The sequence below is a fragment of the Anas acuta genome, chromosome 10 (assembly GCF_963932015.1).
Source record: "Anas acuta chromosome 10, bAnaAcu1.1, whole genome shotgun sequence".
Lineage (NCBI taxonomy): Eukaryota > Metazoa > Chordata > Aves > Anseriformes > Anatidae > Anas > Anas acuta.
The window spans coordinates 6,852,005-6,877,372 of record NC_088988.1 but is presented as its reverse complement, the minus strand read 5'-3'; the positions used below and the strand labels follow the sequence as shown (position 1 = coordinate 6,877,372).

Here is a 25,368-nt window from a genome sequence, read left to right as displayed (position 1 = left end):
TGTGTATTTTAGCTTCTGTGTTATGCAAATAAAAACATGAAGTTATGGCCATTTTGCCCTTTTGTGCCTGCAGTGGGCACAGTCCAGACCAGCCACTTCAGTGGCAGGATAGTCTTGCAAGTGAGAAACATCATCTACTCTTCAAAGGCAGCTACAATATATTCACTTTGTTTAATAGCCAGTGGTGCATTCCACACTTACCAGTATAATAGGACCTTCAAAAGTAGGCAAGTTTCACATGACCTTAGAACATATGCCTGACTTTGAGTGCCTGAAAGGAATGACCTCCCCCCATTCATCATAATGGCTTGTAAACACTCAAATCCACTGTTTTGAGGATTCCCCACCAATATTAACCCATAAAAACCCTGAATGGTAAGGGCACGGACAGGCAGTAGAAGTCATACTCAGCTACGGTGGCTAAATTTCCACTGTCCCAAAGAACAAGCTTTTGTTTTGGACAACTTTTGTTGCCGTCCCCCATAGAACTGGGGTAGGTTCAGAGTCACAGACATAAGACAATTACATAGCAGAAGAAAGTAAGATAATGTTTTACTTAAAGATATTATGGCACAATCAAAACAAATGAAACAAAATGCAAAAACACCACTTATATTACTTGATATTTACTTATAACCTCCATATTTCATTCATGAATTTTACAATTCCAAATAAAATGAAACAGTTAGAGTACTTTATTACAAAGCTTATAAAATAATTAAATATTACACTTATATTTTTTGCTTTTTTTTTACACCATAATTCATATTTTGTGACACTACCATTTTCTTTTCTCAGTTTTCACTTGAGGAAGTGAGCAAAGAAATATAAAGGAAAAGCTATGCATTAATAAATTAATTATTTTACATCAAATAATAAAAAGGGCACAATTATCAAAACAAAATAAAACAAAAAGTAGTTTTCCTAGAAAAGAGGTTACACTTATACGATGTTGAATATCAAGACAGAGTGATGTAGGTTGAGATATGTTTCCAATCATCATTTCTTAAAGTATCATAGAATACATGTTTTTAATTTAAATTGTTGCAAAAGGAACTGATAATTTCAAGTGACCACTGTCTGGCATTAGTGCTGAGCTGGCTAATCTTATGCTGAAATGATACTTAAAAAAAAAAAAAAAAAAAAAAAAAAGTAAAACTGAGCTACATTCATCAAAAGAAGTTGTGGGATTGGGTGGAATTAGATAAATATGTCCCTCATAGGCACTCCCCAGAAAATTACAGTAGAACACAGCTCTGTCTCAGAATGGTTTTGGCAAATAGGTTGTATTGGGTATTTTTTCAATGCAGAAACTTTTAAAATTGTACCATTTGACACACAGTGTCACCTAACATCTTGATAGTGAATAATTACAAGTATCATTGTGTTTACATTTGTTTTGTTTGCTGGTGGATTCTGAACTAAATAAAAGTTTTATGAGAATGTATAAAAATAGAAATGATTTCCATTTGGTTAGAGTAAATCATCCGCTTAGCATTTGCATTTTTTTCATATCACCTATGTGAATAAATAACTATTTAGAGAAGTTTGGCATGGATTGATGGACTGTAATATTCTCGTTATTTCCTTTGGGCAACAGATGAATCAAAACTTGCAGAGATTTGAGATTAAAAGGAAGACATTCTTCAGTATCTTGGCATTCAAACAACCTAGCTTCTGGAAAAAAACTACTTTATCAAGTTTAAATTTTAAATTTACATATCTAATGAGTTTAGAAAGTTGAAAACATAACAATTGAGCTCAATAAATCTGAGTTCCTTGAGTTAGTTGAAATATGAAATTCTATTTTACTTGTAACAGAGCATTATTAAAAGTCCAAATATTCTAATGCTGAATATTTCTAGGAATACATTTCAAGTTACTAGTTAACCACCTCTGAGTTTCTACACAAAGCAGAAAATGAATTCTTCAAAACAATAAAAACATAAGCATGATGCAAAACTTGCTTTTCCAGCAGCAAGTATAATAGAGAAGCACCATATATCTTTGTAGTGCACCATTTACTTCTCGTGGTCACACATGTGACACTGGGTTCTCCAACCAACAGTCATTTGAATGTCTTTCTGTGAAAGTGGCAGTAAGCAGCTTCCTTACCTGGGGATGAACTTATCATAAAAGATATTAAAGTAAACACTTCTGGTTGTATGATCTGTCATGCTGCCGCGCTGTAACCTTATTCCTTGTAATCCCAATCTCTTTTGCTTGGCATTCAGGTAAATTAGCCAAAAAAAAGCGTCCTTACCTTAATTTCTTCCTCATAACATATGACAGTGCAAAATGACACTTTTAAAGAAAGAACTGCCCGTTGAGTCTCAGTGTTCAAGTGATCCATAGTACCCTGTACTTTAGTGAGGTCAGCAAATAAAGAAAAAAAAACATTCCTTTTTCAGTACATATCCAACAAGTACTGTACCTCAGACATTCCCTTAGAAAAAAATGTCTCTTCCATCAGTGGTTTATGTGGCACCATGTCTTGGCTCAAAGCAAAGTTAATTTCAACATAAATTGAAAAAGAAAATCCTGTCATTGAAGAGTTCAGATAACACGCTGCTATCAGTTCTTCTTTGTGCATGATTTACAGCATTGCTTGCCATAAAACTTGTGGTTACAGACACCATGCTGGGGTACCAGATGACACCAACTGAAAAAATCCACACAAGAAGGATCATCTGAAGGAGAGAAATCCAAGCAATATGTTAAGACTGTGTTTTAGCAATTCAACAAATCAGGCAGTAGTTCAACAAACTTCTATGCTTTTGGTAATGTTAAAAATATGATGTGTTACTCAATTCAAAGAAAACAAATCATGAACTATCTTAAATCTCAAAAATTCTAGTTTAATTTGATAAGTGATGCTGATAGAGATAATACAGTAGGAATGTCAGAAGCTAAAGGAATTAAAAAATTCAGAGCATACTTTGAAATTCAGGAAAACAGAATGAAATGGGGATTTGACCACTAACTGTAGCAGTGAAAAAAGTCAGTTTTCATGCATCAATGTTTTCATCTCTGATCTAAATGCTCTAAAGCCAAGTACGTGTATAAATGAACCCACTTCAGTGCTCCAATGCATGTTGATACCAACATTGCGTGGAGTTCAGCTGTGCTTCAGAGTAGTCTCAGCTTTGAGTTCATGGATCATGTCTGTCATATGCACAAAATGCATGGATCATGTCTGTCATGGATCATGTCTGTCATATGCACAAAACGCTCTGCTGTGTGTTTGTATTCCAACACTTTCCAAAGGGACTTATTTTTCTCCTTTTGTAAGGAATCGCTCTTCTAACTTAAACATTTAAATTAGGTGAATCAGGCTTTTAGGACTATGCCATGCTGGTGAAATCCTAATTAAATAATAGGGTAAGAGACAGCTGACAACATTTTTTTCTGAAAAACATAGTTTTTAATTGCAAAAATAAATAAGACTTTTCAATTAAGATTTTATTTCACATGTTTATGTACAGATTGTTTATACATACAGTCCAGGTGCTTTAAAAAACATTACATAGTTACTGCTTTCTACTGCTTTGTAGTGGATGCTTTACTTTTCTTTAAAAGAACAGAGTGATGATTCATATGGATGATTTATAAACAAATTCACAATGTCTGGGAGAGCAGTAAGACATTTAAATGAGGTTTAGCAAAATTTATAGCTAAACTGAAATCTCCTATGAGCATGGGAAAAGATTCCATTCCACTCTCAGAACTACTGTTTACATGGTCAATAAAAGGAATTTACAAGGAGACACTGAAGACAATCTAGCCACCGTTGTCTGCATTCTCAGATCAGCAAAGTTGAGTCATAGGAGATATATGCTCCCTTACAGAGCATAGGCAACTTCTTCATAGTTTGTGGTTCAGGAGTCATCCCAGTCTGTTTGTATGAATTTATTTTGATTATTCACTGCTTCACATTTTTTCACTTACATTTTATGATGGCAGTGGTGATGTTGTATACCTTTATCCCTCTCAAATTTGTTTGAATGAATAGGAAAATGAAAAAAAAAAATCCTCATTTTTTAAAAACAGAATCCTTTCTATAAACGTTATCTAAAGAAAATACTATCCTTGAACAAAAAGTTTTCCAGGAACTGAGTGGCTCAGTGTCATACTGTAGCCTTCCCACTATACCATGTTATGCTTCTACTCTTGAATCTCAGTAGGGATGGAAATGGTAGTTTAGCACCAGCCTTCACTTTACTTCATCTACTGGCCCCCTACAGAATTTGCCACTGGAAGGACCCAAAGCAGGCAACCAATGAAAGATATGTGCAACCCAAGGCAAGAAAAGCTGTTCTAAGTCAGGAAGATCTCCTGCCATGTAAGCATAAATTTTCAAAAATTACAAATTGCTAGCTGTTTGTTTTAAAACATTTTAAGAAATAAGAAGGCAATGTTAATAAATCTTTATCCCCCTTCTGAAGACTGGAGTGTAATGGTAACATTACAGAGGTGTGGCCAAAAACTTTGCTCTTGGGACTTAATCCAAAGACTATTGGAATGAACACAAAGACTCCCTCCAGCTTCAGTGGATGTGGATCAGGCTGTCAGTTCCTTATTTCTATTTACTCAAGTATTTACATGTTGGTTTAATTTTGATTGATTTCAAACAGTTGGATATGTTAGGAGTTATGGTGACCGTAACTGCATCTAAAGGATGGAAATGACCCAGCTTGTCTAGGAAAGTGTGTAAACTCTCCCTGAAACATTAATTTCTTGACTGTGATCACTGAGCTGGAGCTACGTGGCTGATAATAGAGACTGATTTGCTTGAATGGAATTCCAGCACAGCTGGTTCCCCCTCTTTTTGCTGCTTTAGACAGAAAGTTAGAGAGCAGTGAGGAGATAATTGATCTCCAGAGCCTGACGACCCAGTTATAATAAAGGTGAAAGGGCTCCTGCAGATGTGAGGCAAGAGAGAAACAGGCCAAGGACAAAATTAATAACAGACATTACTTCAGACATGAAATAAAGCAGAGGGAGGCTGGGGTAAAAGAAAAGTGCTTGCTGTATCATGATAGAAGAGGATGTAATACAGAAATTCTGAAGTACAACAGAACTTTGGAAAGGTTCGTTAGCATTTGAATTAAGAGCATTTAACTGTAGAAGCAGGACAACTGTTCCCTTATCTCTTTTAGGACCATTTCATCTGTATATCCTAGTTTGGATTCAGGCCCCCAGATATCACAGTTTGATAATCTGTGTGTCTTGAGTTGCTGTAGTAGAATGCTCTAGCACATAAGATATCACTGCATTTTACAGGGTTTCTGTACACAGTGAATGTCACAAATCAGTAGAGACAAGAGGGGGTGTTGCCTAACATCAAATTACAAGATGCAGGGCCAGAGCTTGACCTTTGCTCCCAACTCTATTATCTTTTTTTTTTTTTCTTGTAATGCAGCCCAAGTTTTATAGATATTACTTTCAGGTCCCTGTTTTAAGATGGTAACAAGACAGTTAAGGTACAATATTTTGAAAGCTTATGTTTGAAGAGCTCTAACATGCCTAGGTAATTGTTATTATATGGGACAAACCTGGACCTCATGAGCTTTTTTCCTCAGTTAAGAAGGAGTCACAAACTGTACCAGCTTGTGAGCAAATACACAGGATGGTGCAAATGCACCTCTCTCTTTTTTTGGTGTTTCTGAGAAAATTCCTAGGACACTCCTATGTGAATCAACAATACCATAGGACACTCCTATGTGAATCAACAAAATAATCTGAAGATGCAGCTCAGAACCAAACTATGTAACTTTTAAAAATATTTTTAAAACATTTTTTTAATAAAATTATTTTTTTTTTCTTAAATTTTTAATAAAACACTTTTAAATGTTTTAGGAAAAAAAAAAGTTTTAAAAATCTCAGTTATACTGAAGTTTGCTTTAAGAGGGTTCTCTCTGAGAAGAGAGATACTGTGGTAGTATTGGAGAGTAACTGTAAAGCTGCAAAGTTTGGGAAAAATTCATTTGTGCAGGAACATTCCAAATACTAACCTTACGTGGGTGTAACTGGAAAAGGTGATTTTTACTGGATATAGAGTATATCTCTATATATAGATATAAGCAACCAACCCTGCTGCAGCATGTAGAGCTGAGTTTTACCTCTTTTCACAGGGGCTGGGCAGAAGTTAGTATTGCAAGCTCTCAGGACTGCTGGTTTCTGATGAGGCAAGCACCCAGAAGCTGGTCTCCCTTGGCGTAGGCACTGTACACTCCGGGTTTGCACTCCCCCGCCACATGTTACTGTACACTGTAGACAGGAAGTGAAAAAAAAAAAAAAAAAAAAAAAAAAGCTGTCTTTAATTATAGGGAATCTCTCAGATCTCATGAAAGCCGAAGGAAAAAGTTTCAAGGGTTTAAGATGAGACTTTCAGAAAGATTTCAGGATCTGATGTGTTGATGCTCGGCAATCCCCATCAGGACCAAATTTTCAAAGATGTGTGCATCTGTTCTCCATGTCGAACCCTTCTTAAAGTGTGGTTATTTAAGGACTCAACTGAAAATTTGGTTCTTAGGCATCTAGACATAAACTGAATATTTTAGAAAACCTGTTCCTGATGGTCTGCACTGATTTCTTTTGAACTCTGAGCCTCTGGTCCCAATCCTGCTGTCTGAACAGAGATAAAACTCCCACTGGCACCATAATTATGGCAGTATCTGGGGAAAAACACTATGCGTTTTCAGGAAGATATATGAAGTATTTTAAAATGAATAAGCATTTTACTTCTATGTGTTTCATGAGAAGTTGTCTTTAAGATAAATGTGATCGTTTTCATCTGATTACAATTGTCAGGCATACATTGTTTCATGTAAATGTTATTAAATGAGTGTGTGGCTCATTGATATGTGACTCATAAAGTAGATAAGTTCCAGAAATACAGAAGCTTGTTTGCAAGAATGTAGGAACAAATACAGACTGATCCCATAATTAATCATAGTATTTAGGGAATTCCAGGCAATCTGTGCTGGTCCTCAAATCCATTGTGCATGTAGCTATGTAATAGTTCAACCACAGTGCAGTTCAAAGAAGACTGAGAAGGAAGTATTGGGGACCGACCATGGAATCTGGTGCCTCTGGAGCACAAAGAACACGTTAGGGTGACATTCTTCAGATAAAGGACAAAGAAATAAACTGCACCAAAATACAGGATGGTTAAGGAGCAGCTGCATCATGCTCCAGTGGCTGAGTGGTGTGACCTTCCTTAGGAAACGGCTGTGTGCAAAAGACACCCATGGATTGTCAGCACTGGGGATATCACCTCCTCCATTCTCCTCCCTACAGTTGGACATTTTTGACTACAGCACAATGACTGTAAGACTCAAGCTAGCTTCAGTTTGGGTAGCTCAGACTCACATTGCCGTAAAGTCACAGTGGCATAGTCTTTAGCATTTTACACCATACTGGATGTTTATGCAGCTCCAGATAGCACCCATTCTGTGGCATGTGATACCACCACTTCTCTAGCTTTGGTGCTCTCTAAAACCTCCTCCTAATTACAGTGGATACACTGTCCAGGAGTCAGCAGTCACTTTGCAGTTGTTCCATTCTTTAATGCTGTGCACTAGGGTATGCTACTTGAACTACCATGCAGAGAAACTTGCTCCTTTAAAAACTCCAGAAAATCCACGAGATGAAATGCTGCTGGAGAGCCAGTGCTAGTTGGGACTGGGAGAGAGAGGCAAGAAAGCTTCCTGTTCCTACCTGCTGCCAGGGTGAGGAATACCAGCCAGATACCATGTTATACAACGGTTGTGATGGACAGGCTCCATTGTTACAAGCTTCTTCCAGGTCTATGTTTGGTTTCTTGATGTTTCTACATCTTCTCTGAGGAAAGGTGATCAATTTCCCATGGATGCTTTTCTCACCACATTTTAGTTCTCGCTTGTGTACACCTGGGCCACAGGAAGCTGAGCACTGCAAAAGCAACATACACCTTTTACATCTATAGAAATGCCCTCAAAGGAGGCTGTGCTATGCTCAAGACAACTCAAATTACGTGAAACTACAAAAGCATTACCAAAACCACAAAGACCACGTTCCACAATGTGTAAAAAGAAATATGAAGCCAAGTCAGTGGAAGTCCAGAAAAACAAAGACATAGAGTACATCTAACTACACCTGAATTTAAAGAACTGTTTTTGTAGTGGCTTGCAAACAACACCTGATTTTCAAATGTCAGCTCAGCTTCTTTTTCTCCACACAGTTTGTGTGTGCCCCAAGTCAAGACCAGTGAAGGAAGACAGTGAGCCATGTAGCTCTACCACTTTACCTCACTCCAGGAAGAAATCACCCACTGGAGACGGTCATTTCTGGGGCAGCGTCCTAGCACACAGGTCTGCTGGGATTCGGGTTTATGGTCTTGGCTGCACATACTATCAGGCAAGATTTTAAGCTTGGGAGAACCAGTACTTTTGCAGTAGATATCCCGTTTCTTAACACCTCTCCCACAGGTCTTGGAGCACTGTGATGGAAAGAAATACTCATTTGAGCTACAGGAAATGCAAACTGACATTTGTATTTTACAGTGAGCAAAGAAACTGTGGTTAATGTGCTCTGTGGCTGTCATTATAATGCAAGTAAACTTGAATTCAATTCGTAAACACATAACAGCAACATCTGTGTGTTGCTTCTAAAGAATTGTTCTAAGCAGTTTTGTAATGTAAACTATGAACTCTTACAGCCCCCATGTAGGACAGATAAGTAATATCTCTCTTCCATTAATGAGAGATACTAAGTTGTGAGCAAAATTGTTTTTCCCTGGACAACATACTTGAAAACTGGTTCTAACCTCCCCTCTGAAGATCTCCCACAGCAAGATGTTCTCAGCTGTTTGTTATTTTGTCCTCACATAGGCCCAGGGGTATCCAGGGAATCTATACATAACTCCTTCATGAATGAATCTCACAAGACAGAATCTGATACAGAAAATGGTTAGGATGCTTGGCCAAAGATATGTCAATTGCCAAGATTGCAATGAAGCTTAGGACAAGTCACCAGTGAACAAATGTGTATTGCTGAGTCGTGGCTCAGTTGAAAAGACATTCCGTAGTTTTCATTGCCTTAGCATGCAACAGAATGCACTAATGAGCCATTTCTGGTGAAATGAGGAAATAAAGAGCTTTCTGCCTGGTTGCATCCTCTTCTAAGCATTCTTCTTCTTACTAATAATTAACAGGCACATTCCAATGTGGAATACCACATTATCACTATACAAATTAAATCACAGATGTTTTTAAAAGATTTCATGAAAGCAGAGTTGCACTGAAGATGCATCAGAAATACCTGCTTGCAGAAAATCTGTGGTTGTAATCTTCCCCCCAGACAGACAAAAAGAATCATTTAAAATGACTACCTGATTAGTGAAGAGAAATTGGGTATTTTGCATTTATTTTTCTTTAACTCTTTTGAGCCTGTGACATAGGAGCTTTCAGCTGACTCTTGAAATCTTTACCAACTTGTTCAACAGGCCTGTTCACTACATTTAGGCAGGACTTGTGGACTTAATTTTCACAGGCTTATTTGAAATCCCAGCTTGAATTATACAGCTCCCGAAGAGGAAGAAAACTGATTATTTTTTTTTTAATTTGAAATTAAGTTTGAAAGTGTGAATATGTTTGAAGACTTTGTTCTTCCTTTTTAAATATCTTATTTTAAATATCTAATTTTAAATATCTAATCACCATATCTGCCATAGTAAAGTTTTGCTCACATATGCTGGAAGAAAAAGCTACTTGTCTGCAACAGTCCATAACAGGGCCCTCCCTGAGAGAAGCAGTCTGTGCTTCTCAACCCAGAATGCTTAGGTCAAGATGGTCTTGAAAAGGACCTAAAGAGAAATAGCACCAAGAATTGTATATAAAAGTAACAGAATTTTCAGTAAATTTCAATCCACCTTGAATCTCATTAAATGAAGATGGAAAAATCAAAATATTGTCACTCCCTTTGATATAGGTGTACTGTTGTCTCTCTCTTACATCTAAGGACTTCCCAGTACTTGACCTCTCCTTACATTCGTAGTTCATACCAGCAGCAACAATAGTGAAAAAAAGAGCAGAGATGAGTTTTGTTTAAGTGTGTGTATGCTTTTTAACTTATATTGGTTTAATGTGAGGCATTTCATAGGTTTGTGAATCAGGGTGTGTACACACAGGAATCTGCCTAGGGGCCTTATGCCCCTCGTGGAAATTAAGTACAGCAATATTCTAAAGTATGCTAAAGAAGAGTTATTCTGACAAAGGCAAAAACACATAAATTATTATTGCACATGTAAATCACAAATTTATCAACCTGCGATTCAAAAGTGTGTATGCAACTAAGCATGTCCAAATACTTCTTCGTCCTTGACTGCCTGTCATCTCTAAGAAAAGTTAACATTGCTGTGGGAACTATCTCAGAGAAGAGTTAATGGCTTTGAAGAATTCATAGAGCCTGAAGTTATAAACCAGAAAAATCTTCCATCTGTTTGTATGTATCCAGCAGGACACCACGTGTCCCCTTCCAGCAACCCCTCCTGTCTGACCACTTATGAAGGCTAGGTAAAATATATACGTTGTGTACGTTACCTTTATAAATAGAGCTATTCGCAAAATACTGATTTTCACAAAGTTTACACTTCCTTCTTGAGCTGAGATTTTGGCAGTATTTTCATTATGCCAGCAAAAGAAAATAGAAGTTTTTCAAGTTACCTGAGACCACAGTCCAGGGCTCCATTCAGGTGGGCAGTCTTGACTGTTGCACATCTGCACTTGGGCAGGGGTGCTGACAGGACACAGGGAGTGGGCCACTACCTCCTCTCTCTGGAAAGCCTTTTTCTGGACACACTGAATGAGGCGACTTTGTTGTCCACCTCCACAAGACTTGCTGCATGCACCCCATTCACCTGGTGACCAGCTTAATGGAGAAAATATATATTAGAAAAACACAGGAGGCAAATTAGCTTTATAAAATCAATGCATTTGAGCCACCTATCAAAGGTGAGTCACTAAGGGATTCAGCTTAGTCTACTCTACTGGTGTACCGATATCTTTTCAAGCAATCAAAAAGCCTTAGTTACTTAATCTATCTTCAAAGCAGAGAACATTTTGATAGGGATGAAATATAAGTCATACAACTAGAAAAACTAGTATTACTTATTTACAGTTCTCATCTACCAGAATGAACTTGCCTATGAATCTGACCTAGAATTTGGAATTCCACAGGGACTGAGGGAGACACTGCCACTCTGAGGCTGGTGGAGTATCCAGAAAATCTACAGATCTGGCTAACAAATCACCATTCCTTTTAACCATGACAATGTCTTTACCGAAAAACTCTCTAAAAAAGGAAAAGAAAAATCTTCTCTAAAGAAATGATAGGATGATCACTTTTCTCATTTTAGCTGCTGAAGGGACCTCCAAATAGACTAACAGACCAGAGGCCAAAAGAAAAGTCAGATGGATAGCCAGGTCTGTAAATAGATGAGATTGTATCACTGGAAAGTTTTGCCCTTTGCTGTTACATTTTTCCCTTCAGTCTCTGTCAGAAGGCAGAGAGAGGAGGAAGATCCACCTAAGCTTACATAAGGAAAAAGCTGGCATGGCAGGGGAAGAGTGGGGCCATTTTAGCTGGGCAGGTGCCTCCCAACGCACATATGCATAGATGCATTTGCTTAGGGTGACAAATGTTGGCATGGTGCTGTCCAGCAATATCAATGGCAAACCTTAGCTTTACTCTATTTATAAAAAAGAACATACTTGCTAAAATCAGCAGTCCTGCTGTTAGTGTTTGGAGGATTTAATTGTCCTCAGACTAATAAATTTGGCAGACAGATGATGTGGAATCTAAATAAAACAGTAGGAATTCAACCAGCAAAATCTGTTGGGCAAATCTATGCTGCAGTCACAGGCAAGCTTCAGTTATGCATGCTGTCACTAAAATTACACAAAGCCTGAATAGTCACTGCCAGTCACTTAGGCTAAGTTCAGTTCTGAAATGTCAGTAGTTGCTCAGTGTTTCTGTTATAGAAGCACTGGGTGGATCCCCAGCTCTTGTGCATCACTTTGCAAACACACAACTGTGTCTGTTCCTGAAGGCTTAAGATGTGAGACCGTAACCCGACAACTCAATGGGAAAACAGGGCTGAAGAAAACAAAGTAAATGAAGAATGTTTAAGTGATTGCTCAAGTTGAGAACTCATTCAAATACCCAACACTGAATTTAAACTAAGTATTTTAAAACAGTTTTACAGATTGTTAATAATTGATGTCTTAGAAAAGGGCTTTATGTGTCAACTCCAGCTGCTTCTCCTATCCTCACTTCCATCATTTTTCACAGCATTAGCCCTGTAATGACTAGAATAGCTGCTTACATAGAGTTTTAATGACAGGAAAGTTTTATTTTGTTTTGTTTTGTTTTCTTACTGTGTGAAAGATGTCCAGCATCTCATTTGCCTGTCTGTTCACATCTGCCTGTAAACAAAACTAATTTTAATTGGTAAAAAATGTATAAAAGGCATATTCTTTGTAAAATTCCTTTGGGAACAGAAGAAATCCCAATGCTCAATCTAGGAACTTCAGTAACTACCAAAAGTAGTGGGAAATATAAAAAGACCTAATTTAAGTGCAAAGAAATATTAATATGAGAAGTCAGTAGTTATGTATTTCCAGCACATGTCAGAAATTTCCTTTTTGCCTGATGTTTAGACCTTTGCAATACAAACATCTGGACAGAAGATACAGTTTTAATCCATTCTACAGCTTTTAATTAGTTTTCCTTAATGTTTCTGACAACTATGATTGGCAGAGCAATCAAAAGCAAACATTTTAAGAGTTTATTCACCATAAGTGTCCAGAAAGTTCCCTTGTCCAATGAGGAGAGGGCAATAAACTTGCTTTAATGTCCTCTAGTAAACTGCCATTTTCCAGGATTATCTGGGCTGTGATCCAAGAGTATCTTTCATTAGCTCAAATAACTAACTAATTATGAGCAGATTTGGCAGCTCTGAAACCCAACAACAGCGTGCATTTTGATGCCTGTGTTCTTACTGTTAGGGTGGTAGTTTTGTTCTGCCTCTTACCTCTAAGTCTTTGTTCTTATGCGGCAAGTATACTTCATTGACCTTTACAAGGCTGGAGTCTTCTCTTTTAAGTCACAAAACAGACACACTTGTATCTCATCTATTTTTCACCACCTTTTCTTTCCTGTTAGGCTTACCATATTTGTTTTTCTTCTATTTGCTAGCTATTAAGCATTCCTTGTCTCCTCCACTGTATTTATTAATATAAATATAGATTTTTTTATGTTGACAGTCTCAGTTTTGTGGGTAAAATTACGTCATGACTTTCTAGGTAGATTCCTCAACAAAGACAATCTGGCATGGTTGTACTCGGTTGAATGGCAATCTGTTAACTTAAGCAATCTGTTAACTTAAGACAAGGTCCTACATGTAGATCCTCCATACATTAATATATCCTCAGGATTTTAAAAATAATTAATTAGTGAGTTGAACTGTTCTTCCTGAAAGGTGTAGTTTTTGAGGGCTTGAGGCTTTTACAGTTTTTCTTTTTAGACATAAAGTCATTAATTGTGTTGTAGTAAATCCAAGACTATCAGAGCAAGTTTAGCATGAAAATACTGCACTGCATGTCAAAAAGGATATTCAGCATTTTCAGTGATAATTATATCGGTGGATCTTTAAAATACGTTGGGATCTCTGTTTAATAGAAATAGAAATTTTCTGTGTGGTCCAGAGGAACAAAATAGAAATGAAGATCATTTGCTGAAGCTTTATAGCACAATACCACATCAAAATGAAGGTAAGCATAAGCAGCTTAAGAAGACTCCTGGGAACATCACAGACATTGCATTTCTGTCTACATGATACTGTGTTCATTGGATAAAAATACTTCTGGCAGAAGATAAGTCATATACAAACAGATTGTGTTTGGCTACAAAGATTACTCAAAATTAGTATTCAGAAAATCATGTGGCTAAAAGCAATCTAAAGAAACTGCTGAAACAGGAACATGGGGCTCTGATGTGACATGCTGCCATTATTTAAATCTTATCTCTATCCTTTTGTGGTCATAGTATATAATTTGCCATTTGGATTTTGTGTTCTCTGCTGTAATCTTTAAATTTTGCAGGAAATTCCAAACTATTACTGAACAATTTTTTAGAATGTTAAACACATTGGAAACTATGGATTTTTAATCAAAAACAAAGCCACTGCGGAGCATGTGTATCTTTCTGCTTTGTCCCATCATCCTCTTCTGCATTGGGGAAGATAGGGAAAGCCTATTAAACTTCATCAAATGTGCTATTTTTATGAAGTGTGGGAGTAGGCTTAGCTAATTGCTTTTATCACCCATTGCTTTTATCACTACAGAGTAAAACCACCAGATGACACCAGGAGTAGAGCTTTCCTCCATTTTTTCTGCCTTGTGCTGCTTGTGCACTTAAACTGCTTTTTTACCTCTCTTTATTTTCTTCTGCAACACTTAATTTTTTCAACATATCGCTTTAGAAGAACTCTTTTTCTGGAAGTCATGGATGTCTTGTCCAATATAATACACCTTTTCTCATGTTTAATATAAAATTAAAGTAATGCTAAGGTCGCAAAATCAGGAGTCCAAATATGGAAAAAAACAGCAGAAGAAAGACGCTCAATACATCCTTAAATCTACCCATGTATATTCCAAGCCACATGATACTGTGCTTAATTATATGAACATGCAACTTTTTTTTTTTTCTAAAGGACCCCTACCACAGCTACTATAAATCAGTGTAACTCCTTTGCTTTTAAAGGCACTCTATTGATTTATACCAGCTGGATTCTAAAGGCTTATCTATATGTCATTGTCTTCCTTTGCATCTCACTTTCTTGTGTCTTTTAGAAAATAAGATTGTTAACATAGGAAATGTCTTCATATTTATTTTTGCGGGCACCAGGAACATTACTGACAATTTATTTGGCTTAGATAGTCTTCTTATTGGTGTCATAATACTCTATGGAGCATTTTGTCCAAAAATCACTAATTACACTTCACAAGATTCTTTTAGCCTAATCTAATATGTGGAATCTGAGTCAGAGGGCCAAGTCTCCACACGGGGAGTAGCACTTTACTCAGGAAATAGTCTTATTGATTCAAGGTGAGTAAAGGTGGCAGAATGGGCCCCTAAGTAATTTAGATTTACTCAGTGTCACATAGCTAACCCCAGCATGGTGACAGAGCTGCAAGCAATCCTCAGGAGGTCTTGCTTAGCAACATTAGAAATACTGCCTCTATTATTATCATTGGGCAGAAGCCTACACAACTAACATTTTTAAACAATTACTGTTTTAAATTACAGAATAAAAAGAGGTTCATCTAGCAGGCTATACAATTCTGTGTGCCTATCATAACCTTGCTGGCTAGCTCAGTCATAAGGCACAACAAAAGGTAGAAAAATAAAGAGAACTTACTATGCTGGGCAGGGATTAGTATTGCATAGTTTTGTTTCACTTAAAGGCTTCGTCCTTGCACCACAAAAGGAGGAATTAACTCGTGTACGATGGTCTTCTAAACAAATTGCTTTTGTTGTAATGTGTCCTATGGAAGTATTAGAAAAAAAATGTAGTAAAATAAATGTCTACTCAAAATATAAGAGAAAAAGTAGTAGAAAAGAATTTTATCTAAACAAGTCCAAGCTCATCCTTGGTACAATTCCACTGACATGAACTAAGTAAAATAGGATTTCATTTGGCAACAAGTTTTTAACACTAATTTCCTTCTCTGCAACACAGCTACTATTGAAGTCAGATGAAACGTTTTAGTTATAAATGGCATATTTGCAGAATCTTCCTCCAGCAAAAATCAGTAATACTTCGAATCAGTAATACTTCGAATCCTAATTCCCTGCAGAAACCAGCAGCATTTGCTTAGAGCTCTGCTCATGTGCTTGCAAATGGAAACAAAACATTTTGCATTTTTTTCAGTATTTTTTACAGACTTCAGAGTTCTGCAAGCTCCTGTACCTAGTGTATATCTATTTTCTACATCAGGTCAGACTACAGGGAAAGCGACAAATGTCTCAAGTGATTAAATGATTTTATAGATACATCCTTTAATTGGGATGTATCGTGCACCTCACACATGGTTCATTGGGCACAGCAAGTCAAATCTGGAAACACGGTTACTTCCATTGTCTTTACCCATGCTGCTATTCATGCTATCCATCCAAACTTTTGTTTGTTTTAAAGGGAAGCAAGAAAAATAAAGTAGCTGTATTTGGGCTACAGTGCTCCTGGTGGGCCTTGAAGAGTGTACTGATATGCTGCGAAGTCTAACAACACACTAAGAAGATATTCCTGAATTTCACCTGCACGTTTCTTGCCAATACAGGAGCATAACATGGCTTTTCCATGGTCATCCAGTCCAGTTCTTTGATGTTAAGGACAGCTGCATCATATAATCTTGTTTATATGACTCAGTTCCGATTTAAAGGCCAATAATTTTTTTGTTCTCAGTTCTTTTTCCAGGATTTCCCATGTGCCAGTTTTCTGCTTTCACTACATCCTACTTTCACTGACAGAGCACACGGGATTTTAAAATATACATGTTCTGAACAAAGAAATGCCTAGAAGAATATGTTAATAAGTAATCTTTATCTTAAGTAGAACTTCAGGATTTAAGCTGGCAGAACTCAAATATTTGTAATTAAGCAGTGAGACCAGGGTGCAACTGTCACTAGAGGTCTTCATAATATTATAGTCTTCAGTTACTCTCTACAGATAGATAAATTGTACTAATTATTTGATATCTTTTCATGTTCCCAAATTACAACTACATTGAAGTACATACTTAATTTCCATGTTACTTCAAGAGCAAGATACATGTATTATATGCCTACAGATAGTCCTCACCATAAGTGACATGAATTGAGACTAGAAGGATTTATTTTTTTTCTACTACAAAGGAAGTGTGACGATACTTCATTTATGTTATAAGTTGTTAGATAAAAAATAAGGACCAGGTGTTCAGTGTAACCTTCTGTCTGTATTTATAAACAATTTTCAAAATTAAACGCAGCTGAAATGTTTGAGATGCATTGAAAATGAAAAAGAAGAGCATTGGAAATTAAAAAGTTACCTACCCCCACCACAAGTAGCTGAGCACTCTGACTGCACCGTCACCCAGGAGTAGCTATGCTTTTTGACAGATGTCTTGTTCTCAGTGTTGATTTTGGAAAATGTATATTCCCAAGCAATCCCAGGATTTTTGCCTTGTAACAGGATCTAGAGAGGGGTATTTTGGTTTTGTTTGGGAAAAAAAAAAAATGGATTCTGTCATTTCTGTCATTTGGAAGGCAGATGAACTAAACATGATACACACATAACATATTTACACACAGAGTTTGCGAAAGAATTTGCTGGAGACCTGATTCTTTGTTAAGCTAAAGTTCATCCAAGTAATCCAAAATAGTGAAGTGTTTGCTTGGCCCAGCACCTGCAGGACATATAAGCAGAGTGCAGAAATGCCAGCACAATGCTCCTTTAAATCAGAAGGCATTTGACTGGACTGATGAAGCAGAAATACCTTCAGTAGACATGAAATATTGTCTGGAGACTTTTGGCGATACAGCATATGTTACTGGCCATGCCCCAGCACTCTGTGCTCCTCTCCTGAGATGGACTCCTAACAGGTGGATCCCTGCCTTCCGCAGGGGCTCATGGGCAGGTGCTGGAGCTTGCTTGTGCCAGTGCAGTGGAAGGATTAAGGATTTGGGGATGGGAGATATTTCCTATCTTCTAGTTAGCAAACACTCAGCTAACTGATCCTTCCACAATGCCTTCTACGAATTCAAGGCCAAGATGGATGGGGCTTTGAGCAACCTGCTCTAGTGGAAGTCGTCCCTGCCCATGGCAGGGGTAGTGGAATTAGACGATCTTTAAGGGCCCTTCCAACCCAAACCAGTCCATGATTTTATGATTCTACAAATGAAGACACATTTGCTCACTGAGTAAGCAGGACTCAAATGCTTTACTACAAGAAGCTTGAGCAAAGCAGTAGTATAGCTGTGTGGGGACTGGGAATAGAGATGGTTAGAGATGGCTTCCTCACTTCTTGAGCCTGAGGGTATAAAATTGATCTCTTTTCCTTGTAATAAATGTTTTTCTGTGCTGACTGGTAATAAGTTTCATTTGGCAGACCCTCAGCTGTTGTATTTTTTAAGATGATGGAAACTGAAAAAGCTTCAATTCAGCAGAGGACCTGTCCCTGGATGTCTTATCTACAGGGAAAAAAAGGATTGGAAAAATCTTTTATTTTTGATTTTACCATAATGTGTTAGAAAAATTGTAGACGGTGTGGTTACTGGCTACAGTAACAATCCTTGTCACTTAACTCAGGCAATCTACTTCTTGGAGGCACAATATTTTAGTAATGAATTATATTGTAGCTTTCACGGAGACAGCTTCCTCCAATTCACTGTATTAATTTCAGTCTGAATTAAAATCAATGCAAGATGCACAAAAATCTGACAAATACCTAAACTTGGGGAGAAAAATGTATTTAAATATTTATTTATTTTAGGAGCTACTTTTGGCAGTAAAGTGCATTTATATTCATATTTAATAGAAAAAGTGAAAGAGTACTTTTACAGAGCTCTACCAAGTTTTAATTATTTACCACTGTGGATCTGGTCATAGCAAAATAAAGATCAGGTATGGTTTACCTCAGTTCCTAAATATGCTTTTTGATAAGCACTTGCAATTCAAGTACGATTCCACTTTACATTAATGATTACTATTCAAACTATTAATGAAATATGGCTGACACTGTCAGTTAGGTTTGTGTGATGTCTAACCTGAGTGCTTAAGCACACCCATGCAGGTAGAACTGATCTCTATTTAGATAGGGTTCAAAAAATATCAACAAATTTACTCTCTTGTCTTTTACGACCAAGAAATAAAACAAATTTTACATTTTATACATTTTAAAATGGAACCAAGAGTTTTAAAATACCCTGAAAATTTACATATTGGAAAAGAGAATTTATGTGACAGTAAAAATTTAGGCAAATTTACATGAACTCCAGCTCGGTAATGTTGAACACACAATGGATCTGGACTGTAAACTGTTTACTTTTTTAAAACAGCAAAAAATTGATATTATATTTTCTATTCTTAATAACCAAATATTGTATTTCAGTAAGTGAATGTTGATAATGATCCCAACTGTGAAAACAGGACTGCGAACTGTCAGTGGCAAAATACATGCAAAAGAGTAGGCGAACGGGTGCATTCTCACTGAAACGTCCAGATTAGAAAACCCTCCAAGCACAGGAAAACTGAAGTACTTCAAGTGCAACTTTTCATCTCACACCATCCACCGCCATCTACACACCATCCAAGTTTAATTCATGAGCACCTTAGAGTACCTGTGAGACCATGGAATAGATAGATCTGAGAGTCATTACTGACCTCCCTATTTTTATTAATTATTCTCAACAGAAATAATATTTCTACATCTGCTTTAAGGTTAAGTAATATCTGTATGTATCTCTATTTTACAAGAACAGGATTAAACTCAAACACTCTAAACTAGGAAACGTTCGAACTGAGACTGCTGTGTAACTCCACGCTGCCCTGCACAAATGCACTCGGATCTCTGGGACATATACCATCTTTCCATAAAGCCTCTACAAAATTCAGTGCTCACTAATGAGCATATGATAAAGTTTCCGTATGTTACTTCATGTTCATTCTTTACTGTGTGGTTTTGTGCCCTATTTGCTGTGCCCTATGGAAATCTTATCAATGTAACTTTTTTCCAGGACTTTCTTTTTTCCTTGGCTATTCATCACTATCCATTGTGAATGTTTTATAAGATTTAGCAGTCCCTTCAGATGAAGGATAACATCTCCTCCACATTTGGTTTTGATTTTTAGAAAGCTGATGGCAAAAAGTCCAACTCTGTTACAGCATCTATTGCACCATCACTTTGAATCTCAACCTTCAAGCCCATGGGTGTCAAAATTTTAGAAAAAACAGGTTGGCAGGTCCCACAGGTTGTGGAAATGTATTTTTAGTGTGTTCATATTGCTATTTAGCAACTGTTGAAGGTCAGTATATCAAATGAAGAACAAGACCACAAAATCAAGTGTTAGTATAGTCCCTCTGCTTTCACTACTAATAGCTGGGGCCCTTTTCCTCACAGAACTTCATTCACAGTAATGGGGGGCATAAAGTCACTCTTCATTAACAGAGCATTTACTGGGCCTGTTCAAATACAGAGAAGCAATTTCAGACAGTAGCTTTATTTTATTCTTGTGATAGAAATGACCTGCCTAATAACAAACAGTTAAAGTCTCTTTCCTGAAAGCGTGAGGATGCTCTCTCTCACTTCCCTAGCTGCTCTATGTTCTTTCAAGTGCACGGGCTGAAATTCTACCTGGCCTTTTAGTAAGTTGTGCCAAAAGCAGAAGATGTCTTGTCCATGCCTCAAGACCTCATCTAAGGGTGAGCCCTTGCCTCATTTGATTCTGACAACTGTCACAAAGCTGTGCTATGTCAGTGGCCAAAATAACCGTAAAGCTTAAAGCTTACCCAACACAAGTATCTTGAAGCATTTAGACTGTGAAACTGCTCTTTACTTGGTGGTAGTAGAGGTAAGAAACAAAACAAATGCATCCTGAGCAACAAATTCAGAACACAAAAGAGGGAGGATGAGAAGAATAACATTTTTGTTACAACCAGTTTTACTCCTGTGGAGCAATATTCTCCTGGTGCTTCAACACAGCAAATGGAAATGATGCAAATGATGTCTGATGAGTTAGAACAAGACGTGTTAGTGTCTGTCACTTCAGAGTACCACACAATGATGTCAGAACCTTGCAGCCTCCAGCTGAGTGAGTGCCTGTGGGGTAAATCCTGCACATCATGCAGGCTGCTCCATTTTAAGCCATTGGGCTACATCCCCTTCTTGTGCATTGGAAAGTAGATCCAATTGTAAGAAAGAGCTGAAGCCTGTAACTTCCTCTCCTTCTCCCAACCAGCAGCCAAAGCTAGAGCTGCTTCCCATTTATTGAACAAGAGGGCATGTTTACAAAGCAGAAGCTGCATTACATTCAGGTCTCCTTCATCCTTGTATCATCCCAGCTACAAAGAAAAAGGGCAAAATCAAACTCTGGAAAAGTAATGGGGACAAAGTATTGTAGGACACAAAGTCATATAATTTAAAGTCCCTGGCACTCAGCTGAAAACGTTATACAATGTATAACATTCAATCAAGTCTTCATCGGAAATGCAATGCTATTGCAAAGTTACATTTTTGCCAAAGTAATGAGCATATAAAAATTTTTCTTTCATATTTTCAAACATTCATTATAAAGCCCTTCCTTAACAACCCAATAACTGAAGTCTGCGTATACAGCCAAGTTATCAGACCTACAAATTTGGAAAGACCTCCAGTGCAAGTCTACTTAACTGGATACATTCCAGCATATTTTCAGCCAACTGGCATTTGCTCCCAAATTTACAGCTGGCAAACAACCTCCTTAAACATTTCCAGTTCCTCAATAGAACTGTTTAATGTCTACCTTTAACACACCAACCACCTGACTTCAGACACAACACTCAGCAGCTCTGACCGCAGGGCGCAGAGTTATAAAATTTACAGCTTCTTGAGTTTGAAAACCACAGACTCTGTGGCTGGAATCTGCCAGATCTACTGTGAAGAAAACGAACTGTGGCTTTTGCTTAGGGCATAAAATGTTAAAACAATGGATAAATTGAATTCTCCTGAGTAAAGAACCTTTTCCTTTAGCTGCTAATTTTGATTTCAAAGTTAAGCCAATAAATTTTCTAAACTAGCTGTGCATCTGCTCCTTTGTTTGAGATTCTTTTTTTCCCCATGGCTATCCTAAGTCTCCAATACAATATTCCATTTTAAAGGTCAAAATTTTAAAGAGCCTATCAACGTCTTTTTTATGATTGAGTCATTATACTTTTAAGGTATCTTTTATTGTAGGATGTGTATGTGAAGTCACTTGCAATACACTGAATTAAAATAAATTAATTTAGACAAGATAAACTCTTCTTTCTCCCATAATATTCTGTCTAATGTACAGGAAAGCATACAAGTGTCTGGCAGGTTAACAAGCTATAAAATGAATCCATATCTCTGTGAAGGAGTAATACACTTATACCACTTAGAGAATTGCAGTGAGTTTAAATAAAAAGCCAGATAAAGGAATAGCTACTGTTTATCCATATGTGCTTTGCGTATTTTCTTCTTTACTCATTCTGCATGGGGATAATTTACAAAATGGGCATGAGCCCAGACTTTGAACCCCAGCACACATGATAGCTTTGATCTACACCTTCAAATTGCATCTACATTTTCTGGGTCACTCCCATGCTTTGTAAGTCTTTGATAATTTCTTTAGGTAGATGTGAAGGAGTTGAGCTATCTCCAGTGAGCCATCAGTTACACCAAAAAGGGTGGACTGAGAAGTTTAGCTGTGTTAAAGACTAGTGTCTGACTTTTTAGATTTGGTTTTCAGAAAGATGCTTCTGAGACCTGCCACTCTGTTTATATCCACTCTGAATCTACATGCCACTTAATACATATTTTAACATCCAACATGCTAAGCCAGATTCTGATTTCTCTGATCAATCAAGATTAATTTCACTGACTTTCATGAATTTACTCCATTTTCAGTAGTGTAAATCTAAGCATGGAGCATATGCTGGTGGAAAACTGTTCCTGTTTAAAACAGGACCACTGGCTTGAATGGGCAGCTGCTGGGGCTTTGACATGACTTGACAGTGGCCAATAGCAGGAGCTTCCAAGCAAAGTGGGAGAACACCTGTAGAGAAAAGCACCAGCAGAGGAAGAATTGCATCTACATTGGTTACTTAAGTCAAACCTTAAAACAAAAGGGTTTTTATCCCTTCAGTATTTCTAAAGTCACTTTAAACAAAATCTTAACTAAAAGCTTATGACAAACTATTGTTTTTCCAGAAAGTCCACTAAGGTCATTAAAAGGAAAAAAAGAAATCACAAAAAAAAAAAAAAAGTAACCTTGAAAGGTCCTGTATGATCTCATTTCTTCTTCAGCTGTTTCAAATTTATCTTCTGTTGTTATTGTGTCTCCATTTTTTTACTTTTCACATGCTAAATGTACAACCTTCAGGGATACCGTCCAGCTAGTCTCTCTTCACTAAAGGAAAACCCTTTTATCTGTTTGTATTGAACCAACATCTGCATCTTATAAGCACATCTTAGCTCTCTTTAACTTACTTTCTCTTTAGGGGAAATCAGTACAAATTTATCATCTAGTAGCTAATAATAAATGTAATGTTTTATAACTGCAACTTGGCTTTCTCCCAGTGGCAGCTAGATCATCAGTAAAGTCATTCCACCTGGCCTCCTTTCTCTCTCTTTTTTTTTTTTTTTTTTTTTTTCCTATTGGCAAAGAGGAAGTGATTTACTGGTTTTAATTAGACATTTTCCTGCTTTGAAGCTCAATTCACCTTCTCTTTCCATGGATATTTGCCTCCTTATAAAGCATCCTTTCCATCTGTTGCTTACTGTTGTCAAAGTAAACCATGATTTTATGATTATTTAACCAAGATTTCACAATTCCTTGATAAAATATTTTACCGAGTTTGAGGTAAATTTCAGTGAGGATACTGATTCTATCTCATCCTGAAAAACTTCACCGTGCTTTCTCAAATTAGATTTGAATTCTCAAATCAATCCATTCTTCCTCACTTTACTGGTAGAAGGGAAAACCAAATTATTGAATTACTGTGTTTTTAAGTTAGTTTATTGATCCCTGGTTATGCAATATTTTTCATGCCAACCTAAAAGTGCGTGTTTTTCTTGCCCTTTCAGACTCTTTCTTGTAATTTGACTTAGTTGTGGAGGGTGAGTGAATATTTCAACAAATGGAAGTCACACATGACCCTCACATGAGATGTGTATCAATAGAGCCCTCTGACACCAATGTCCCTGGTGCTCTGCTAGCCCCATATGGAAAGTACTTTCAGCATTTGAGGTGACCACTGCCAGCCCTCATTTTCAAAGCTAGATGAACGAATGATTAATTTACTGTTCATTCCTCCTCAGGTTAACAGAAAAACACTGTTGAGGTCTTTAAATGGAAGTGGTACCCAAATGACCTTTGACCAAATGACAGATAAATAAATAAACTGAATATATTTAACTACCTTAAAAAAATGCAATATGTTTCCGTTTAAGATGAGACAATTATGCTACCAAAACCATATTAAATACCTGGTATTAATTTCTTATGCCAGATTATCATTTAACTATCATGTTTCTACCACTTTGACCTTTGTTATTTTATCTAGCCTGAATTTTGACATTTTGGGAACTGCCTTCAGTACCCATGTCTCTTTCTCATTTAGGCTTTTACTGGTTTCTACAAACCCACAATCACTAACCTATCAATAATACCAACTGCAATTTCAGAAGGATATACAAATTCTAAAGGGCACCAGTTTACACTGCTTTGCGTTCCCTCCATCTGTCAATTTACTTCTTGGACAATCCAGAAAAGGCTCTGATGAACTCCAGAATTTCATTTAAATCTTCCAGTAGTTGTGCTCAGGAAACACTCATCCTACGCTTTTTATACCACATTCTTCTCAAAATATTCTCCTCCCCCTCAGAAAATATTTGTCCATTAAGTTTGCGTTTTTTTCTCTCACAACCTAGTTAAATTACAGATTCACTGCTCTTTGTCTTCTTTGATATGACTGGTTCCCATAATTACATACATGTAAAGTATGTGAATATGTATATGTGTTTTTGTTGTTTATTTTTGCTTTGTTTTGTTTTGTTAAGATTCCACGACAAAAAAAGAAAAGTATTTTGTGGTTCTTGTCTCTCATCCACTTTTGAATAGTATTTAGGACTGCAAAGTCTGATTAAATGACACAGCTTAGCTATTGAAAAACCTGATAGAAAAACAGATGCACAGGAACATGCTATACAATAATGCATAAATATGAAACATTTAGTTGAACTGCGAGGCTGAACTATTACTTGTGATATGCAAGGCAATAGGGAATTTTAAGACTCTTTTTCTTATTTAGGTTTCACCCTTATTTCTTAACACATGCTTCAGATGTCTGTTTCAAGAAAATAATTTGGAGAATGACTGCATTTCACAGCAAGTGATTGCCTTGAGCACAGACGTGCCAGACCTGTCTGGACCCATACCTGGAGAGCACTGGTCCCTTCCTCTCCTGTGAATGCTACTCAGAGGATGTGTGTAACCTGAACTTTCTGGATGCATGCAGGTTGACTTGCATCCAGAAATGCAGTTGAAAACTTGGATCATTTGGGTCACCAC

The 25,368-nt window shown here is 37.1% G+C and overlaps 1 protein-coding gene and 1 long non-coding RNA gene across 7 annotated transcripts in view; one reads left to right on the top strand and one right to left on the bottom strand.

The window, feature by feature from the left end:
• Positions 1 to 25,368, top strand: part of LOC137861847 (uncharacterized) — a 142,784-nt gene that overhangs the window by 94,874 nt on the left and 22,542 nt on the right. The window lies entirely within an intron of this gene.
• Positions 531 to 25,368, bottom strand: part of ADAMTS18 (ADAM metallopeptidase with thrombospondin type 1 motif 18) — a 78,620-nt gene continuing 53,782 nt past the window's right edge. For all 6 annotated transcript variants that reach the window (XM_068693395.1, XM_068693396.1, XM_068693399.1 and 3 more), the window contains 7 exons: positions 17,134 to 17,275; positions 15,464 to 15,590; positions 10,707 to 10,911; positions 8,291 to 8,482; positions 7,723 to 7,935; positions 6,123 to 6,270; positions 531 to 2,690 (listed from right to left, as the gene is read on the bottom strand). In XM_068693395.1, the coding sequence (XP_068549496.1) occupies positions 2,575 to 2,690; positions 6,123 to 6,270; positions 7,723 to 7,935; positions 8,291 to 8,482; positions 10,707 to 10,911; positions 15,464 to 15,590; positions 17,134 to 17,275 (1,143 nt within the window). In that variant the 3' untranslated portion in view covers positions 531 to 2,574. The remainder of the gene's footprint in view (positions 2,691 to 6,122; positions 6,271 to 7,722; positions 7,936 to 8,290; positions 8,483 to 10,706; positions 10,912 to 15,463; positions 15,591 to 17,133; positions 17,276 to 25,368) is intronic.